The following is a 19,223-nucleotide window of genomic DNA, read 5'->3' as shown; positions in this document are numbered from 1 at the left end:
GTCGCTGTGGTTTCCTTTACCGCTCATGTTGCAGCTGCTTTGAAGGCTCAGGTCATACGGCCGGAGTGGACACGACCTGAGCCTTAAAGGGGTTGTCCAGGATTAGAATAAAAAGCCTGCTTACTTCTAAAAACAGCACCTCCCCTGTTCATGGGTTGTGATTGGTATTGCAGCCCCTTTAAGTGAATGGGGTTGAGCTGCAATGCCACAAAAAAATCTGAGGTCAGGGGTGATGCTGTTCTTGAGACAGACTGCCTTTAACACCCCGGTGGTCAGTCGCCTGTGGACAATGGCCGGCTGTAGCCTGAGAGGCTCGTGGCATCTGCTTCATGTCTGAGATATTTATAGGAAATTCCAGGGAGTTTCCTGGAAACGCTGCCTCTCCTGACTACTTTCACTTTCATTGTGAGTCATCTGCACAGGAACCCAAGACCTGAAGTGATCTCATGTTTGTGAATCCGAAATCCAGCGCTGATTAACCCCTTAATGACCCTGCAAGTAAAGAATGTTTTTGTTTTTCCGATACATAGGTCATACCTCGACAACCCTAGGGCCCGAGCTGTCACAATTTCCCAGTCATCCGGAGATGGTGATGTTGACACAGACAGGACAAAGGGTTAAACACTCAGGACTGGAGAGCACTGTCAATCACATCAGTCAGGAGACGGTGATCGCAGAGATACAGCTTCTGTGCACCACACCAGCAGCATCCTTTATATGTGCAAAGTGACCTTTCCCGTCATTTACATAGAGTAGAAGAGGTTATTTCCGAATATCTAATACTAGCAGAAGGACGCGGCGTCACTCGGGGATATTTCATCTATTTTATTTAATGTTTGTGTGTGACGTTAAAAGATATCGACAGTATCCACTACAACAGTGACCTCTACAGTACCCCGCCCCTTTAACAGTGACCTCCACAGCGGCCTGCCCCCTTAACAGTAACATCCACAGCGCCCGCCCTTTAACAGTGACCTCCAAAGTTGCAGCCCCTTTATTAGTGACCTCCACAGTACCCCGTCTCCTTAATAGTGATTTCCACAACACCCCGTCCCCTTAACAGTGTGATCTGCCCCTTAACACGGACCTCCACAGAAGCCTGCCCCTAGGGTGGCCAGAGGTTCAGTTTTAGGCCGGACAGTCCGGTTTTCAGACTGTCTGTCCTCTGTCCTGCGCAGGACCTGGACGGACACAGGGATGTCCTTTTGAACAGCTCGCTCTCAGACAGCAGCACTGTGCAGTCTGAGCGTGAGCTGCAAGGAGAAAGTCACCCTCCCTCCCACCCCTGCAGCTGACAGAAGTTGATTTTTACCTTCATTTTTTCAATTCTCTTCGGCTGCGGAGTGGGAGGGATGTGGCTTAGCGGGGCCTAGGGTCACTTCACACAGACATAGAATTGAATCTTAAAGCATTGCCTTCAGCGACCCCTATGGGAGCACAGGAGTTTACTACACATATTAAACCACCACTAGAGGGAGCTCAGGAGATTACTGCATACAGATATATACAGACACCACTAGAGGGAGCTCAGGAGATTACTACATACAGATATATACAGCCACCACTAGGGGGAGCTCAGGAGATTACTACATACAGATATATACAGCCACCACTAGAGGGAGCTCAGGAGATCACTACATACAGATTTATACAGTCACCTCTAGAGGGAGCTCAGGAGATTACTACATACAGATATATACAGCCACCACTAGAGGGAACTCAGGAGATTACTACATACAGATATATACAGCCACCACTAGAGGGAGCTCAGAAGATTACTACATACAGATATATACAGCCACCACAAGAGGGAGCTCAGGAGATTACTACATACAGACATATACAGCCTCCACTAGCGGGAGCTCAGGAGATTACTACATACAGATATATACAGCCACCACTAGAGGGAGCTCAGGAGATTACTACATACAGATATATACAGCCACCACTAGAGGGAGCTCAGGAGATTACTACATACAGATATATACAGCCACCACTAGAGGGAGCTCAGGAGATTACTACATACAGATATATACAGCCACCACTAGAGGGAGCTCAGGAGATTACTCCATACAGATATATACAGTCACCACTAGAGGGAGCTCAGGAGATTACTACATACAGATATATACATCCACCACTGGAGGGAGCTCAGGAGATTACTACATACAGATATATACAGCCACCACTAGAGGGAGCTCAGGAGATTACTACATACAGATATATACAGCCACCACTAGAGGGAGCTCAGGAGATTACTACATACAGATATATACAGCCACCACTAGGGGGAGCTCAGGAGATTACTACATACAGATATATACAGCCACCACTAGAGGGAGCTCAGGAGGTTACTACATACAGATATATACAGTCACCACTAGAGGGAGCTCAGGAGATTACTACATACAGATATATACAGCCACCACTAGATGGAGCTCAGGAGATTACTACATACAGATATATGCAGCCACCACTAGAGGGAGCTCAGGAGATTACTACATACAGATATATACAGCCACCACTAGATGGAGCTCAGGAGATTACTACATACAGATATATACAGTCACCGCTAGAGGGAGCTCAGGAGGTTACTACATACAGATATATACATTCACCACTAGAGGGAGATCAGGAGACTACTACATACAGATATATACAGCCACCACTAGAGGGAGCTCAGGAGATTACTACATACAGATATATACAGCCACCACTAGAGGGAGCTCAGGAGATTACTACATACAGATATATACAGCCACCACTAGATGGAGCTCAGGAGATTACTACATACAGATATATGCAGCCACCACTAGAGGGAGCTCAGGAGATTACTACATACAGATATATACAGCCACCACTAGAGGGAGCTTAGGAGATCACTGCACACAGATATATACAGCCACCACTAGAGGGATCTCAGGAGATTACTACATACAGATATATACAGCCACCACTAGAGGGAGCTCAGGAGATTACTACATACAGATATATATAGCTACCACTAGAGGGAGTTCAGGAGATTACTACATACAGATATATACAGTCACCACTAGAAGGAGCTCAGGAGATTACTGCATAGAGATATATACAGTCACCACTAGAGGGAGCTCAGGAGATTACTACATACAGATATATACAGCCTCCACTAGAGGGAGCTCAGGAGATTACTACATACAGATATATACAGCCTCCACTAGAGGGAGTTCAGGAGATTACTACATACAGATATATACAGTCACCACTAGAAGGAGCTCAGGAGATTACTGCATACAGATATATACAGTCACCACTAGAGGGAGCTCAGGAGATTACTACATACAGATATATACAGCCACCACTAGAGGGAGCTCAGGAGATTACTACATACACATATATACAGCCACCACTAGAGGGAGCTCAGGAGATTACTACATGCAGATATATACAGCCACCACTAGAGGGAGCTCAGGAGATTACTGCATATAGATATATACATTATTGTGGGGGGAGCATACCAACTTTTGCTGAGTCGGTTTACATTGACAGTCACTGTTGAGGCCCATGATTGTCTGTAGTGTTTGTGGATGTACAGCCTGGTGTTACTTTAGACATTTTTTCAAATGTTGTGAGGACCACAGAAGTGTTGACACTGCAGCAGTAGAGAACAGAGCAGAGGGGAAATAGAGGAGCAAGGGATGGAGCCGTGGAGCAGGTAAAACTTAGAATATCGTGCAAAAGTCCATTTATTTCAGTAATGAAGCTTAAAATTAGAATTTTGTGAAAAGGTTGAATATTCTAGGATCAAAGTGTCAACCTCTAGTCAGCTAATTAATCCATATCCCCTGAGCAAAGGTTACCTCAAAATTGTGACTGGGGTTTCAGAAATGTTAATTCATAGTTTTGATGCCTTCATAGTCATGAAAATAAAGAAAACTCTTTGAATGAGAAGGTGTGTCCAAACTTTTGGTCTGTACTTTATATATTTATATATTCTCGTTATGTATTGAGCAATGACTCAACTTAATGTATTCAGGACTTTTTTACTCTGATGTACTCAGCATCTATTTTGATGTACTTAGCATTTCTTTTATTGTTTTCTCAGCGTTTATTATTTTTCGTATCTAATAGACCCACCTTAGGGCACCTTATTTAGGTGCCTTGCATATCTGTCTTCAGGGCCATCCGAGGACTTGTAGGAGGTTCCTGAATACAGGATCGCCCCCATCGGGGCGGCCATTCTGTTCTATAGGCAGGGATCAATAGCATACGGTGAGAATCAGGGAAAGGTCCCCCATCAGACCATCACCATCCTGCCTAGAAATCTGCCCTATCCCGTATTGTGGAATACGAATGACTGCTGAGTTTACACACCCTTTCTTTTGATTTAATATTCCTTTTTTGTTTTGCATATTTTGTGTTGGGTAATTTTAGTGCTTTGAATAAAAGCTACGTTTTAATCAGGGTGGTACTCTGTGAATACTCCATACTAGATTTTATACTGCCTTCCCATACTGACCCTCTGACGGTCTTAGCTGCGATTCCAGAAGAGAATGACCTAAGCTATCTGGCTAGTGAACTCTTCGAGGCCGCCTTACCCTTATTTATGCCAAAAAAGGAAACAAAAGCGCGGAGGACTTCTCCAATCCTTAGTTACCCGTGGGTAACGTGTAAGGCATCTCCAAAAAGTCCAGTTAGTGGCAACTTGTTCCTTTAGATTCCTGGGCTTATCAGATGTGCTTGAAAAGTAATGAAAGGTAAGGACACCCAGATGGAAGTATAGGGAATCTAAACGCTAACTAGAGGTCCGAACCTAGAGAAAAAAGGGGTCGGATCAATAACATTCTAGGAATTTTTAATACCGGACATTATACTTAAATCTAGCATAATCTTATAAAAGAAATCTCAAATGGGTTTCTCATCAAGTGTTTATCAAAATAATCATAAGAGATATTAACAAAACATCTTAGAGAAGTACTTATCTTGACAAGGAATGACCAACTGAAGATGATTGCTGAACACCAATTCCTTTGGTGCAGAATATATAGCGAGACAGATGCTTTGATCCAAGATCCACTGGATGCCTTGTGTTACATCTACCAGAAGAACTTTAGATGTCAAAACTCCTTCCTCGCAATCTGGTATCCATGATGGAAAACTACCGTGGCCTCCATCCCCCGGGGGAGCTTACTGGTCTGCCACCAGAGGTCCAAAGAGCACACTGGACCCTTCAGTTTTGGAATTCTAGATCCACGGCAAGTATTTATAGAGTTTGCTGGTGCGCCATACCTCCTGTAGGCCATCCAGACTAAATGTTCCAGTTGATCTTATTACTCCCCACCAGGAGCCATATAGGGCTCTGTTAATACTCCATACATACTGTAGGCCATTCAAGCAATATGGTCCAGCCCATTTTCTCACTCCTCATCAGGAGTATTATAGGGCTTTGTTGGAGTGCTATGCTTATTGTAGACTTATTAAACTACAATTTGACAACCAACATAGGCACAGAACTGGTTCACCCTGCATGCATAGCCACCAAGATAGACCTGCCACCAAGACTTGGCGGCATCCCAGGCACCGCTGGACACAGATACTCACTGCTGCCTGAGTGGTCCACTTATTAAGACATGGCAACAGAAGACACCAGCCATGCAGACACGGCCGCTAGTAGCCGTCCCTCATGCCGACACAGCTGTAGAAGCCGTCGGCCATGTGGAGCTGTCCGCTGAAGCAGACAGCAAGAGCCGTCATCCCAGCAAGAATAAAAACTGAAGCAAACAGCTCCCTAGGTAAATGAGGCCACCAGACAGTCAAAGACTCAAAAAAAGGCAGTCAACCAGCCAGACAGGCACAGGCTCAAAGTCAGTCAGCAAGACAGACAGGTAAAGGCTTAAAAACAACCAGCCGGACAGGCATAGGTCCAAAGGCAGCCCGCCAGACAGGCACAGAATCAAAAGCAGCCAGCTAGACAGGCACCGGCTCAAAGGCAGCCAGTTATCCAGGCACAGTCTCACAAGCATTCAGTCGACCATGCATAGACTCTACAGGCGTTTAGGTGACCCGGCATAAAAGCTACAGGTATTCAGCCGACCAGTCAGATGCTGTAGGTGCAAGCCAAACAAGTATAGACACAACAGGCGTTCATCCCACTCAGCCTCAAAGGCGCCAACCAAGATCTTCCATCAAACAGGCATATATGGAAAGACCTTTAGCCATACAGGCATCAGTAATCAGAAAAACCAACTGAAAGCCTGAAGCCACGAGGCAGGCAGACGGGCCCCAAAGCTACGAGGCAGGCAGACAGGCCCCAAAGCCTCAAGGCAGGCAGACAAGCCCCAAAGCCATGACGCAGACAACCAGGCCCCAAAGCCACGAGGCAGACAACCAGGCCCCAAAGCCATGAGGCAGATAACCAGGCCCCAAAGCCATGAGGCAGACAACCAGGCCCCAAAGCCATGAGGCAGGCAGACAGGCCCCAAAGCCATGAGGCAGACAGGCCCCAAAGCCATGAGGCAGGCAGACAGGCCCCAAAGTCACGAGGCAGACAACCCAAATATTTGCTGTGTAACTTAAGTAGAGTCATTATAAGGAGTACCTTCTTTCACAGCCATGGGAGCTGCATGATGTAGGCTCCTTCTTCCTCGTCTGAGCCGCATGTCGGGGAATGCACTGGAATACATGTTCCCATGAGGCAGACCCTCCATGGATCCGTGCTGCATGCCGTGGAATGCAATACCCCTCTGGGCTGCTTCCTCTTACCCATGGATCTGGGCTTTAAACGTTGGCCCGGACCCTTCCCCCCGGTTCCTAGGGTCCTGTCAGCCCAAAACCATGGCGCGATAGACCCTGGCAGGTATTACCACATAGCCCTCCAGAACGTTTCTGGGATCTCTTAGGCTATCGGTACCTGAAAGGAAACCTGCAGGTCTCCCGCTCCAGGGACAGGAAACCACTGAGGTTGGAGAGAGGCTCCAGCTTTTTATTCTGCAGGTTTCCTGTCCCTGGGGGCCGATCCTCTCTCACTCTGTGGTGCTGTCGTGGGGGACGGGAAAAACATGGTTTCTGACTTCCAAAAACAGGGCCGCCCCCGTCCATGGCTTGTGTTTAGCCCTGCAGCCCCTGTCCAGTGAGGGGGGCTGAGCTGCAATACCGCACACAGCCTGTGGACAGATGTGGCGCTGTTTATGGAGAAAGCAGCCATGTTTTTGTAATCCTGTGCAGCTCCTATGAGGGGTTAATTGTCTAGTGCACGACCAGAGGTATGTGGAGGGAGAGAAGCAGATGAAGTCGTCTTACTTTCACTTTCAGTTGAGAATATATAATAAGGGCGAGCCGGCGGGTGACGACCAGAGAGCTGAGCACGGAGCGGGCGACCTACCTGCACGGTGAGGACGGATTTTCTCTTCAGAATTTGCGTCGTGTAAAGTCACGTAAGTCACCGCATTCAGCCACGAGACATAACTCTGCAGCAGAGGCACCGCTTAACCCTTTGAGGGCTGGGGCTTCTTACTTTACCCTTTAGGACTGAGGGAATTTCTTCAAAGAGAAATAACTTTTTTATTTTTCCGTCGATGCAGCCACGCGGGTATTTCTGTGGGATCAATCACGTTTGGCATTTGTAATTTTCCATTCATATAGTCACATGAGGGGAGAAGTTAGATTTTTATGGCACCATTTCATTTACTGTCTCTTGTACTGGAAAATGGAAAAAAAAATCTTTGTGGAGTGAAAATTAAAAAAAACCCCACAATTCTGACAATGTTTTTTGGGTTTTGATTTTACAGTGTTCACTGTGCAGGAAGTCTGACATGACGTCCTTATAATGTGGTCAGCACCCGGCATACCCGGGCAAGTGCCGGGGCGCACTGCGCTGCTATGAGTGCTGCCATCAGTACAGACGCAATCGCTCATTGCTGGAGCGCAGGCAGTCACACTCGCGTTTCATGTGGATCCGTCATGGATGGATCCGTTCAGATAATACATCTGTTTGCATCCTTTCAGAATGATCCGTTTGTATTATCTTTAACATAGCCAGGACGGATCCGTTTTCTATTGTGCCAGATTGTGTCATAGAAAACGGATCCGTCCCCATTGACTTACATTGTGCGCCAGGACGGATCCGTTTGGCTCAGTTTCATCAGACGGACACCAAAACGCTGAAGGCGGCCTCCAGAGCGGAATGGAGACGGAACTGATGCAAACTGGTCCATCTTGGACCGCGTCTGAGAGCCCTGAACGGATCTCGCAAACGGAAAGCCAAAAATGCCAGTGTGAAAGTAGACTGAGGGTACTGTCACACTTGCGTCAGAGGATTCCAGCAGGCAGTTCCGTCACAATCCAGATGCAAACGGATCCGGATGTGGATCCATCTGACAAATGCATTGAAATACCGGATCCGTCTTTACGGTGTCATCCAGAAAAACGGATCCGGTATTTTTTTTCCCCACAGATTTAAAGGTCTGTGCATGAGCGGACTGGAAGAACGGATCCGTCAATTTGGCAATTTTAATTCCGGATCCGGCACTAATACATTTCAATGGAAATTAATGCCGGATCCGGCAAGTGTTCAGGATTTGTGGCCGGAGAGAAAACTGCAGCGTGCTGCTCTCCATTCAGAATGCATTAGGATAAAACTGATCCGTTTTTTTCCGGTATTGAGCCCCTAGGACGGAACTCAGTGCCGGAATACAAAAACGCTAGTGTGAAAGTACCCTAAGGCCCCTTTTACACGGGCGAGAATTCCGCGTGGGTCAATACGTGAAGTGAATGCAATGCACCCGCACTGAATCCGGACCCATTCACTTCAATGGGGCTGTGCACCTGAGCGGTGATTTTCACGCATCACTTGTGCGTTGCGTGAAAATTGGATCATGTTCTATATTCTGCATTTTTCACGCAACGCAGGCCCCATAGAAATTAATGGGTATGTGTGAAAATCGCAAGCAAGTGCGGATGCGGTGTGATTTTCACGCATGGTTGCTAGGAGACGATCGGGATGAGCGACCCCATTAAAGTCTATAACAGGGTTACAGGGAACATAATAGCATTCTCAATACAGAACGCTTAGTAAAATGTGGATTGAGGGGTTAAAATATAAAAAAAATTAACTCACCTCACCCCCTTGATGGCGCAGCCGGCATCGTCTTCTTTCAGGACCTCCAAAAGGACCCTTGATGACGTAATCGCGCTCACCACGTGGCGACGTCAGCGCAGGATCTTCTATCTTCATTCAGCAGGACCTGCGCTGACGTGGATTATAAAATAATAAAATCTACAGAACACCGAACCCAAACCTGAACTTCAGTGAAGACGTCCGTGTCTGGGTGCAAAACGCATTGCACCTGCGCGATAAAAACTGAACAACGCACAAAACTGACTGAAATTGCGTGCGCACTCGCACGGGTTTCTCACAATGCACATGTGACGCATCCGGAGCAAATCCTGGACGTCACCGTGTGAAAGAGGCCGAAGTCACATAAAAGCCATTTTCAGCAGCATATAGACTCCGGCTGCCGCTGCCTCCCTTCCAAGCTTCAGACACGCCCCCTCTTTGCTCCAGCAGAGCAGACACGCCCCTCTTCTCTCCAGCAGAGCAGACACGCCCCCTCTTCTCTCCAGCAGAGCAGACACGCCCCCTCTTCTCTCCAGCAGAGCAGACACGCCCCTCTTCTCTCCAGCAGAGCAGACACGCCCCCTCTTCACTCCAGCAGAGCAGACACGCCCCCTCTTCTCTCCAGCAGAGCAGACACGCCCCTCTTCTCTCCAGCAGAGCAGACACGCCCCCTCTTCACTCCACAGAGCAGACACGCCCACTCTTCTCTCCAGCAGAGCAGACACGCCCCCTCTTCACTCTAGTAGAGCAGACACGCCCCTCTTCACTCCAGCAGAGCAGACACGCCCCCTCTTTGCTCCAGCAGAGCAGACACGCCCCTCTTCTCTCCAGCAGAGCAGACACGCCCCCTCTTCTCTCCAGCAGAGCAGACACGCCCCCTCTTCTCTCCATCAGAGCAGACACGCCCCTCTTCTCTCCAGCAGAGCAGACACGCCCCTCTTCTCTCCAGCAGAGCAGACACGCCCCCTCTTCACTCCAGCAGAGCAGACACGCCCCCTCTTCTCTCCAGCAGAGCAGACACGCCCCTCTTCTCTCCAGCAGAGCAGACACGCCCCCTCTTCACTCCACAGAGCAGACACGCCCACTCTTCTCTCCAGCAGAGCAGACACGCCCCCTCTTCACTCTAGTAGAGCAGACACGCCCCTCTTCACTCCAGCAGAGCAGACACGCCCCCTCTTCGCTCCAGCAGAGCAGACACGCTCCCTCTTCACTCCAGCAGAGCAGACACACACCCATTTCACTCCATCAGAGCAGACACGCCCCCTCTTCACTTCAGCAGAGCAGACACGCCCCATCTTCACTCCAGCAGAGTAGACACACCCCTCTTCACTCCATCAGAGCAGACAAGCCCCCTCTCCACTCCAACAGAGCAGACACACACCCGTCTCTTCTCTGTGAATGAGTCTGCACTGTGACCGTCTCTTCTCTGTGAGTCTGCACTGTGACTGTCTCTTCTCTGTGGGATGGGGGTGGTCATGGAACTCTTGGAGCTGCTGCTGGATGCTGTAGTAGAGCAGCTGCTGGATGCTATGTAGTTGTTTTACTGCCTCATTAAAGGGAACCTGTCACCTTAAAAACGCATATGACACCGCCAGCATTACCTTATAGTAGCCCCCAGTCTGTTATTAATCATGTGTTTGATCCGGTAATCTGATGTTCCATACATGACAAAAACAATGTCTTAATCGCTCTGCTATACACCGGAGGCACGGCTCTGCTATATACCGGAGGCACGGCTCTGCTGTATATCGGAGGCACGGCTCTGCTGTATACCGGAGGCACGGCTCTGCTGTATATCGGAGGCACGGCTCTGCTGTATACCGGAGGCACGGCTCTGCTGTATACCGGAGTCACGGCTCTGCTGTATACCGGAGTCACGGCTCTGCTGTATACCGGAGGCATGGCTCTGCTGTATACCGGAGGCACGGCTCTGCTATACTGGAGGTAACTCCTTTTTCTTTCATTCATAGATTTTCCGATAATGGAGCGTCCAGTGTGTCTGATAGAGAACCACGAAGATGGTACCATTCGGGTGAATCAGGAGGCCCTGGAAATCTTATCCCGCTTTCCTCAGAAGGTGGTTGTTGTGGCCATAGTCGGGAAATACCGGACCGGGAAGTCCTATCTGATGAACAGACTGGCGGGAAGTAAAAATGGTGAGAGGCGGAATGTGTGCTGGAGACCCCCGGAAATGAGATTCCTATTCTGTCGAAAGACATGAAATGATAGGACCAGGTCCTGGGCCACGTATCTCCTCATGGAGACAATGGAGCGTTGGAGGAAGCGTCTACCACTATTGGCCTCCACCCTCCTTTGCTGACCATGGTCATCTCCACGTTGCTGATGGGCACTGCCCTTGGTCTCTTCTTGTATAACCCCTTCCTATTACCTCTGTGTGTTTGTCCATTCAGGCTTCTCCTTGGGCTCTACAGTCCAGTCCATGACTAAAGGTATCTGGATGTGGTGCGTTCCTCACCCTGTGAAACATGGGCACACTCTGGTGCTGCTGGACACAGAAGGCCTGGGTGATGTGAGAAAGGTCAGTGTGAACATTCCTGAAGCCAGAGTCATCGCTGCCGTATATACAGCATAGAGCTAGTGGTGTGAGGTCCATCTAGGGTGGCCACTTTCATAGGCCTTCTGTTGCAGTGATTGGGCTGAGTGCTGGATGCTCCTCACGTGCTCAGTCAGGTTCTAATGACTAAGTGTGAGAGCCACAGAAAAGGAGGACTTACAGATGGAGGGCAGGGAGCCAGGAAGCTGGACTGTTTGGCCTAAAACCAGACATCTGGCCAGCCTAGATCCATAATCTGTTATTATCTGTACTGGATCTCTGGGATAACTCCCAGCATCCTATCTGTCTGAGCGCAATCATCCCTACAGCGGCCGCTATGAGCAGATGCTGCAGACGACTGGTGCTTCTGACCCTAAACCAGATACAACAATGGAGAGCTAGAGGAATCCATAGACTGACCACACTGCCACACTTCTAACACTGATACCGTGTGATTGGAGCACATGTGCATTAGAGGTCACACATTAGAGGCCACATATTAGAGGTCACACATTTATTAGAGGTCACACATTTATTAGAGGTCACACATTTATTACAGATTAGACGTTTATTGTGGTCACACATTAGAGGTCACACGTTTATTGGAGGTCACATGTTTATTGGAGGTCACACATTAGGGGTCACACATTTATTGGGGTCACACAGAGGTCACACATTTTGGGGTTCGGCTCTGTCGTGTAAACACTTCTCCTTTTCTGACCCGGTTTGATTGGATAAAGAAGCCTCTTGTTGTATTTCAGGAGAACAGTGAGAATGATTCCTGGATTTTCGCCCTCGCCGTTCTTCTCAGCAGCACCCTGGTATTTAACAGCATAGGGACAATCGATCAGCAGGCCATGGATCAGCTCCAGTATCCTTTACATGAGCATGATGGGGGTTGTAGCATCTTACCAGTGGAAGCTGGAGAAATACTAGAAGACTGGCTCTTGGCATCATGCACACTGCGGTGTCATTGTGGCGCCATACAACGTCATAGATCTCCATATAAGTGATTAACCCTATGAGGTGCTTTCACACCAGGAGTGTAAAAAAGGGTACAGGACGGAGTCCTGGGCTAATTCTCGAGACAGGTGTGAGTCCCACAGATGGGTGTCAAGGCGTGGAGTGGGGGAAACCCGCCACCGTGCGGTGTCAAAGGGTAAACGGGATCAGCCTGGCCAAAAAGGAGTAATAAGGGAGCAGGTCACCTCCTACAACATCCCTAATCCTCTCCCTGACTCCTCACCGTATGAGTGGACCCCGATGGTGGGACGGCTCATACCCTGGATACCTAATTTCCCTTTCGTCCTAACCAGCAGCACAAGTGGGTATTTGCCCCTGTGAAGCTGGTCAGGACAGGCGGAATTTTTGTTGAAATAAAATTCTGCATAATTAGTAATTAATTAGTTAATTAATTCCCCCCTCCTTATATAGGCTGTCCTCCATAGGGCTAGTTGCTTTTTTTCTGTCCTGTGGGTTTGGTCAGACAGGCATGACTCTACCCAGAGTCTCTCCCCCTGTAGTTTTGGGGAGAAATTGCTAACTTCTGCATTAATTCTTATATCTATAATTCTTCTCTTATAGGTCCAGGCAGAGGACGGCTGTCTCTTGCCTGTCAGCCGGGCGTAAGTATGAGAGCATCCTGGCTATGTGTTAGCCGGTAAGTTAGACAGGGGCGCGCACGTGACCAAGATACGTGCGGAGCTCCCTTCCCCCTATCCTTTCTCCGCTTCTGTCCGTCCCCTCCCCTCCCTCTGTACCTTCGCTCCGTCCGGCCTGTGAGATCGCGTGTCAGCTCCGGTGAGTCGGACGCGAAACCGGAAGTGCGTCACTGGGCACTTCCGGTCCGCAAGCTCAATTCAGTGCCGCGGCAAGTTACAGCCTGAAAATCAGTATTATTCTTATATGCGGGGGGGGGGGGGGGGGGGGGGGGGGAGGAGGGCAGTACCTAGGTCTTAGGTGGGAACTTACCATATTCCATCCCCTTCCTGCTATATAAGGCCAGGCTGCTTGCTAGGTCAGAGTTTCTGTGTGCAGTTGACCTCTACTCTGATCAGAGGGCTCAAGGTTGTGCTCAAATTCTTAAGGTCATGACGTCACGGTAAAATTGACGTCTGGTGTAGACCCCTTTTTTTGGTTGGAACTATTTTAATAGTGCTTATTTCTTTTCTTAGGAAAAGCTGCTCACAAGCAAAAACACCTGACTTGTTCCGGTTGTGGCACCCCGTTACCTGATGCCTACCAGTTCCATCGGTGTCCAGGCTGTCGCCCTAGGCCGGCCAATCCTGAGCCTACGGTCGTAGAAATGTTCTCGTGGATGAAGGAGTTCATGGACACCTCCATCGCGGAGATCAAGGGGGCGGTTTCCAATAAGAGACCTAGGCAGGCCTCTCCTGGGCCTGTTCCAAACTTCCGAAGACGTGATCTCGCTTGGCGAGAATTCCTCCTCTGAGGAAGAGGAGTCGGTTTTTTCTTTTCCAGCCGAAAAAACCCAGAGATTACTGCGCTCCATCAGGTCAAGGGACCAGGATGTTGAGCATGGGGAAGCTCCACACTCCACCGCTAGGGGGCCAAGGGCCTTCAAAGTGGACGAGTCGCTTAAAAAATTAATGGCGACAGAATGGAAACATCCAGAGAAAGGCGCGGTCTTAACCAAAAGGTTCAAACTTATGTTTCCCCTACAGGACGGGGACTCCCTGGATTGGGTCCCACCACCTAAGGTGGATATGGCAATAGCCAAGCTTTCCAGGAGAACCTTGGTGCCTTCCGATGACGGGAGTAATCTGAAGGATCCCCTGGACAGACGCGCAGAATGTTCGCTTAGGCGTAATTATTCTGCGGCGTCCGCCTCTGCCTCTGTGGCCATAGCCTGTACCGAAGTGTCTGACTTCATTCACGCCCGCACGTTCAAGATCCAATCCAATGACATCCTGGACCAATTTAAGACTCTACTATTGGGCATAGATTTTATGGCGGATGCGTCTCAGCAGCAACTAAGGCTAGCTGCTAAATCAATGGCTTTGTCTGCTGCCAGCAGACGGCCTTTATGGCTGAAGCCCTGGGTATCGGTCAATATATCTAAGTTTAATCTGTGCACTCTCCCTTATGAGCCTGGCAGGTTGTTCGGCTCCGAACTAGACCGCCTCATGGAAAATCTAGCGGACAAGAAGGAAAAATCACTCCCTCAGCAATCCTTTCGAGGACGTGGAAGAGGCAGTGGTGGAAGATTCCAGGGAAGAGAGAGGAACCAGAGACGTTCCGAAGGTAACAAGAGAGGTAGAGGTCGCGGTCGCGGGAACCGCAGGGCTGATCAATGACTCTCGGCAGCCCACTACCTCCCCATCCCCACCCCCCACACTTCCACACGAATCTCCCTGCCTGAATCCTCCAGTAGGAGGTCGTTTATTTTTGTTCAAAGATTTTTGGAAGCAAATAATTCCAGATCCTTGGGTGCTGCAGGTCATCATGACCGGTTACAGGATCGATTTCATTTCCCAACCTCAGGAGAGGTTCGTCCTTACAGGACGTCTAACACCCAGCAGACAGTTGGTCCTGGAGGACTCTGTACTCCAGTACATAGTCAAGAGGGCCTTAGAGGAGGTTCCTCCTCGCGAGCTCGGTCAGGGAGTGTATTCTCCCATTTTTCTTGTTCCAAAGCCGTCAGGAGACTGGCGCATGATTATCGATCTGCGTTACCTAAATCGGTTTATCAGAAAGAAGCGTTTCTGGATGGAAACCATTTGCTTAGTCCTAAACATCCTGAACCCGGCAGACGTGATGGTGACGATAGATCTGAAGGATGCTTACCTTCATGTTCCTATCCATCCGGCCCACAGGAAATATCTCAGAGTTGCTGTCTTTATAAAAGAGGTAGTGAAGCACTACCAGTTTGCTGTGTTGCCCTTCGGCATCTCCTCTGCACCACACACCTTCACAAAGGTTGTGGCTCCAGGGGTCGCCCACTTAAGGCTCCTGGGCTTAGAAGTCGTCCCTTATTTAGACGACTGGCTTTTAAAAGCCGCGTCCGCAGACATCTTACAAGTCCAGCTTCAACAAGCTCTCCACACTCTGCAGACCCTGGGATGGCTCGTAAATTGGGACAAATCAGAATTGGTTCCCTCTACCACAAGGCGGTTTCTGGGGTTTGTGATAGATTCACAACTAATGACCCTATATCTGTCTCCACAGAGGAGAGACAAAGTAATAAAAGTTGCAGAGTTTCTCCTATCCCCCAGACGGGTGTCTAATCGGGTTCTCATGAGGATGTTAGGCCACATGTCAGCGTCTGCAGAGGCAGTGCCTTGGGCCTTGTGGCATCTTCGGCCACTGCAAGAGGAAGTCTTAGCGGTTTGGAGTCGCCCACCCAGAGACCTAGATCGGAATCACTCCCTGTCTGTAGAAGTCCGTTCCTCCCTCAGGTGGTGGAAGAACTTAGTGGATGGAATGCCTTTAGCCCAACCTACTTGGGTGATCCTGACCACGGACGCCTCCCTTCTAGGCTGGGGAGCCCATCTGGGACACAATACAGTTCAGAATACCTGGAATCCTCAGGAGAGACTCCTCTCGTCCAATCTGAGGGAGCTGAGGGCGGTCAGGCTAGCCCTCAATCACTTCTCACCTCTCATCCAAGGTCAAGCCGTGAGAGTACGGACCGACAACACGACTGTTGTTGCTTATCTAAACAGACAGGGAGGAACGAGATCCCGGACCCTCCTGAGGGAGGTGGGATTAATTCTATCTTGGGCAGAGAGCAATCTATCTCATCTAGTGGCAGTCCACATCAGAGGGGATCTCAATATAGTAGCAGATCATCTAAGCCGGGGCCTTCCGGTACCGGGAGAGTGGTCCCTGAACGACAACATCTTTTCCAGGATAGTCCAACGCTGGGGGACTCCAGAGATCGATTTGATGGCAACTCGTTTGAACGCCAAAGTAAGCAAATTCTGCTCCTTGTACAAGGAGGACAATCCGGTGGCGATAGATGCTATGTCCATAACATGGAGGTTCAGGCTGGCCTATGTATTCCCTCCTATTTCCATGATACCAAGGGTATTGATGAAGATCAAACCAGACCAGACCTCAGTGATAGCCATCATTCCATTCTGGCCAAAGAGGTCTTGGCTCACTCAGCTCATGCAGATGAGTCAGGGAAATTATTGGAGACTTCCCCTAATACAGAACCTAGTGTACCAGAACACAGGTCCCTGTCTAGATCTGAGGAGGCTCAGTCTGACAGCCTGGAGACTGACCGATCCCTTCTAGAAGCTAGAGGGCTTTCGGTGGAGGTCCTGAGAACAATCTCTCACTCCAGAGCGGATGCTACGAATCAGAAATATTCCCGCATATTCAAAATATTTATGCAATGGTGCACGAATAGAGAGGTAGTTTCCTCAGATCCTCCTCTCTCTGATATCCTTCAATTCCTGCAGGATGGTCTAGACAAGGGTCTAAGCCCATCTACACTGAGAGCTCACGTTGCTGCCTTGTCAGCATGCCTTGGTAAACCAATTTCTCAGGACCCCCTAATCAAGAGGTTCCTTAAAGGTGCTCAGAGGCTTAGGCCCAGCATCCAGAGACCAATCCCTGAATGGGAGCTGCCAGTGGTCTTAAGGGGGTTGTGCTCCCCCCCCCCTTCGAGCCTTTGGAACAGGTAGACTTAAAATACCTTTCCCTCAAAGTTACCTTTCTGTTGGCCATAACCTAAGCCAAGAGGGTTGGGGAGCTCCAGGCTTTGGGGGCAGCGGAACCATATTTAAGTTTTCTACAGGATAAGGTCCTGTTAAGATTTCTGCCTACCTTTTTACCAAAGGTTCCTTCGTTTGTGAATACCAATCAGACGATAACACTGCCGGTGTTTTCTCCTACTTCTAACACTCCTGAGGAGGAGAGATTACTTCCCTTGGACATCCCAAGGGTCCTCAGAATATACTTGAACAGAACTGAAGAGTTCAGGAGATCAGAAAATCTGCTGATCGCTTATTCGGGGAACAACAGAGGGCTCAAGGTTTCCAAGCCTACCTTGAGCAGATGGATTAAAGAGGCTATTAAGCTGGCATTTACGTCCCAAGACTTACCACCGCCATCCTTCTTATCTGCCCATTCTACAAGGGCAGTTTCTACATCATATGCGGAAAGGAAACTAATCCATTTGGAGCAAATTTGTGCTGCTGCCTCGTGGAGTACGCAAAACACCTTTATTTCCCATTACCGCCTAGAGAGTAGGCGTTCAAAGGGAACAGCCTTTGGACGGTCTGTGTTAAATGCTGCTCGTCCATAGGTCAGCTCTCCAACTCCTGTGGGATAGTTTAACTACTTAGTAGAAAGTCCTTTAGCCCTCCCAAAATTTGTGTGAGGTTCCTTGCTACTTCCCCACTTGTGCTGCTGGTTAGGACGAAAAGGGAAGCGTCAATTTTGACGTAAATTTGTTTTCCCTTAGTCCTAACAGCAGCACACAAATATCCCTCCCTCTATGCTGTTATGATTACTTGTTAAAAAAGCAACTAGCCCTATGGAGGACAGCCTATATAAGGAGGGGGGAATTAATTAACTAATTAATTACTAATGATGCAGAATTTTATTTCAACAAAAATTCTGCCTGTCTTGACCAGGTTCACAGGGGCAAATACCCCACTTGTGCTGCTGTTAGGACTAAGGGAAAACAAATTTACGTCAAAATTGACGCATCCTGAGTCGCCCTGGAAATCCCTCACTTAGAAGCAGGGGAGAGACGACCTCTTCATCCCAGTCATGGAGGAAAAGGAGTCTCTATCTGAGGCCAGGCTGCAAGGAGAGGGGAACACATACAGCTTAAGGAGATGGCAGGTAAGCGAAACCCATAACACACTTACCTGCCACAGACACACTGACTTGAACCCGTGCACTAGTGCTGCTGTCCACACCAACATTAGAGGACACAGCACAAACCACACAGGGACCCAGGACACCCATAGCTGCAATAAACATAAGTCAGGGGAATGTTTAGCCAAACATACTATACACCAAACACCACCAGACATGAAACACCAAACTAAACATACAACACCCTGAACATAACCCACTCCATACAAATAGGGACAGGAAGGGAAGGAGACACCGGGATGACATTGATGACCACAAGGGTGGCTCTCACTGGACAGATGGAACAACCAGACAAGGAGCTTAACTCCAGCACACACCAAGGCTGGAGTACAACTGACTCCTGACCTAAAGCCACAGGTATAAGAAGCACAAGTGACCACACCCAGCAAGGTAGTTAACCCTTACATCACCAGACAGGGGAAGGAAGCCACTTAAAGGGGAAGTGCACACACAAGCATACCAAACCACGTAACCACTGGCAACAGCATACGTGGCAACCATGTCACGGCAATCACCCAGAAGGCCGGGACACTGCCACAGCATGCTCTCACAGCAACACATTGCCGCAGGCAACCGCAAGTGTGGCAACAGTGTCACAGCGCACACCATAGGCCGTGAGAGTGGGACCTGCAACTATCAGACGTTTATAGCATATCTTGTAGCTATGCCATACAGATTAAAGATGGAAATACCCCTTTATAGGTGTTATCCGATTTC

General features: G+C 48.9%; 1 protein-coding gene across 1 annotated transcript in view; it reads left to right on the top strand.

The window, feature by feature from the left end:
* The first annotated feature begins 7,330 nt into the window (after window positions 1–7,330).
* LOC120991073 (guanylate-binding protein 4-like) overlaps window positions 7,331–19,223 on the top strand; it is a 74,728-nt gene continuing 62,835 nt past the window's right edge. The window contains exons 1-4 of the mRNA XM_040419966.1: window positions 7,331–7,412; window positions 11,065–11,250; window positions 11,506–11,633; window positions 12,410–12,519. Of these exons, the coding sequence (XP_040275900.1) occupies window positions 11,076–11,250; window positions 11,506–11,633; window positions 12,410–12,519 (413 nt within the window). The 5' untranslated portion in view covers window positions 7,331–7,412; window positions 11,065–11,075. The remainder of the gene's footprint in view (window positions 7,413–11,064; window positions 11,251–11,505; window positions 11,634–12,409; window positions 12,520–19,223) is intronic.

This window comes from Bufo bufo, chromosome 1 (assembly GCF_905171765.1).
Source record: "Bufo bufo chromosome 1, aBufBuf1.1, whole genome shotgun sequence".
In the NCBI taxonomy this organism is placed as follows: domain Eukaryota; kingdom Metazoa; phylum Chordata; class Amphibia; order Anura; family Bufonidae; genus Bufo; species Bufo bufo.
Note: the sequence above shows the minus strand (reverse complement) of the source record. Positions and strands in the feature narration are given on the sequence as shown.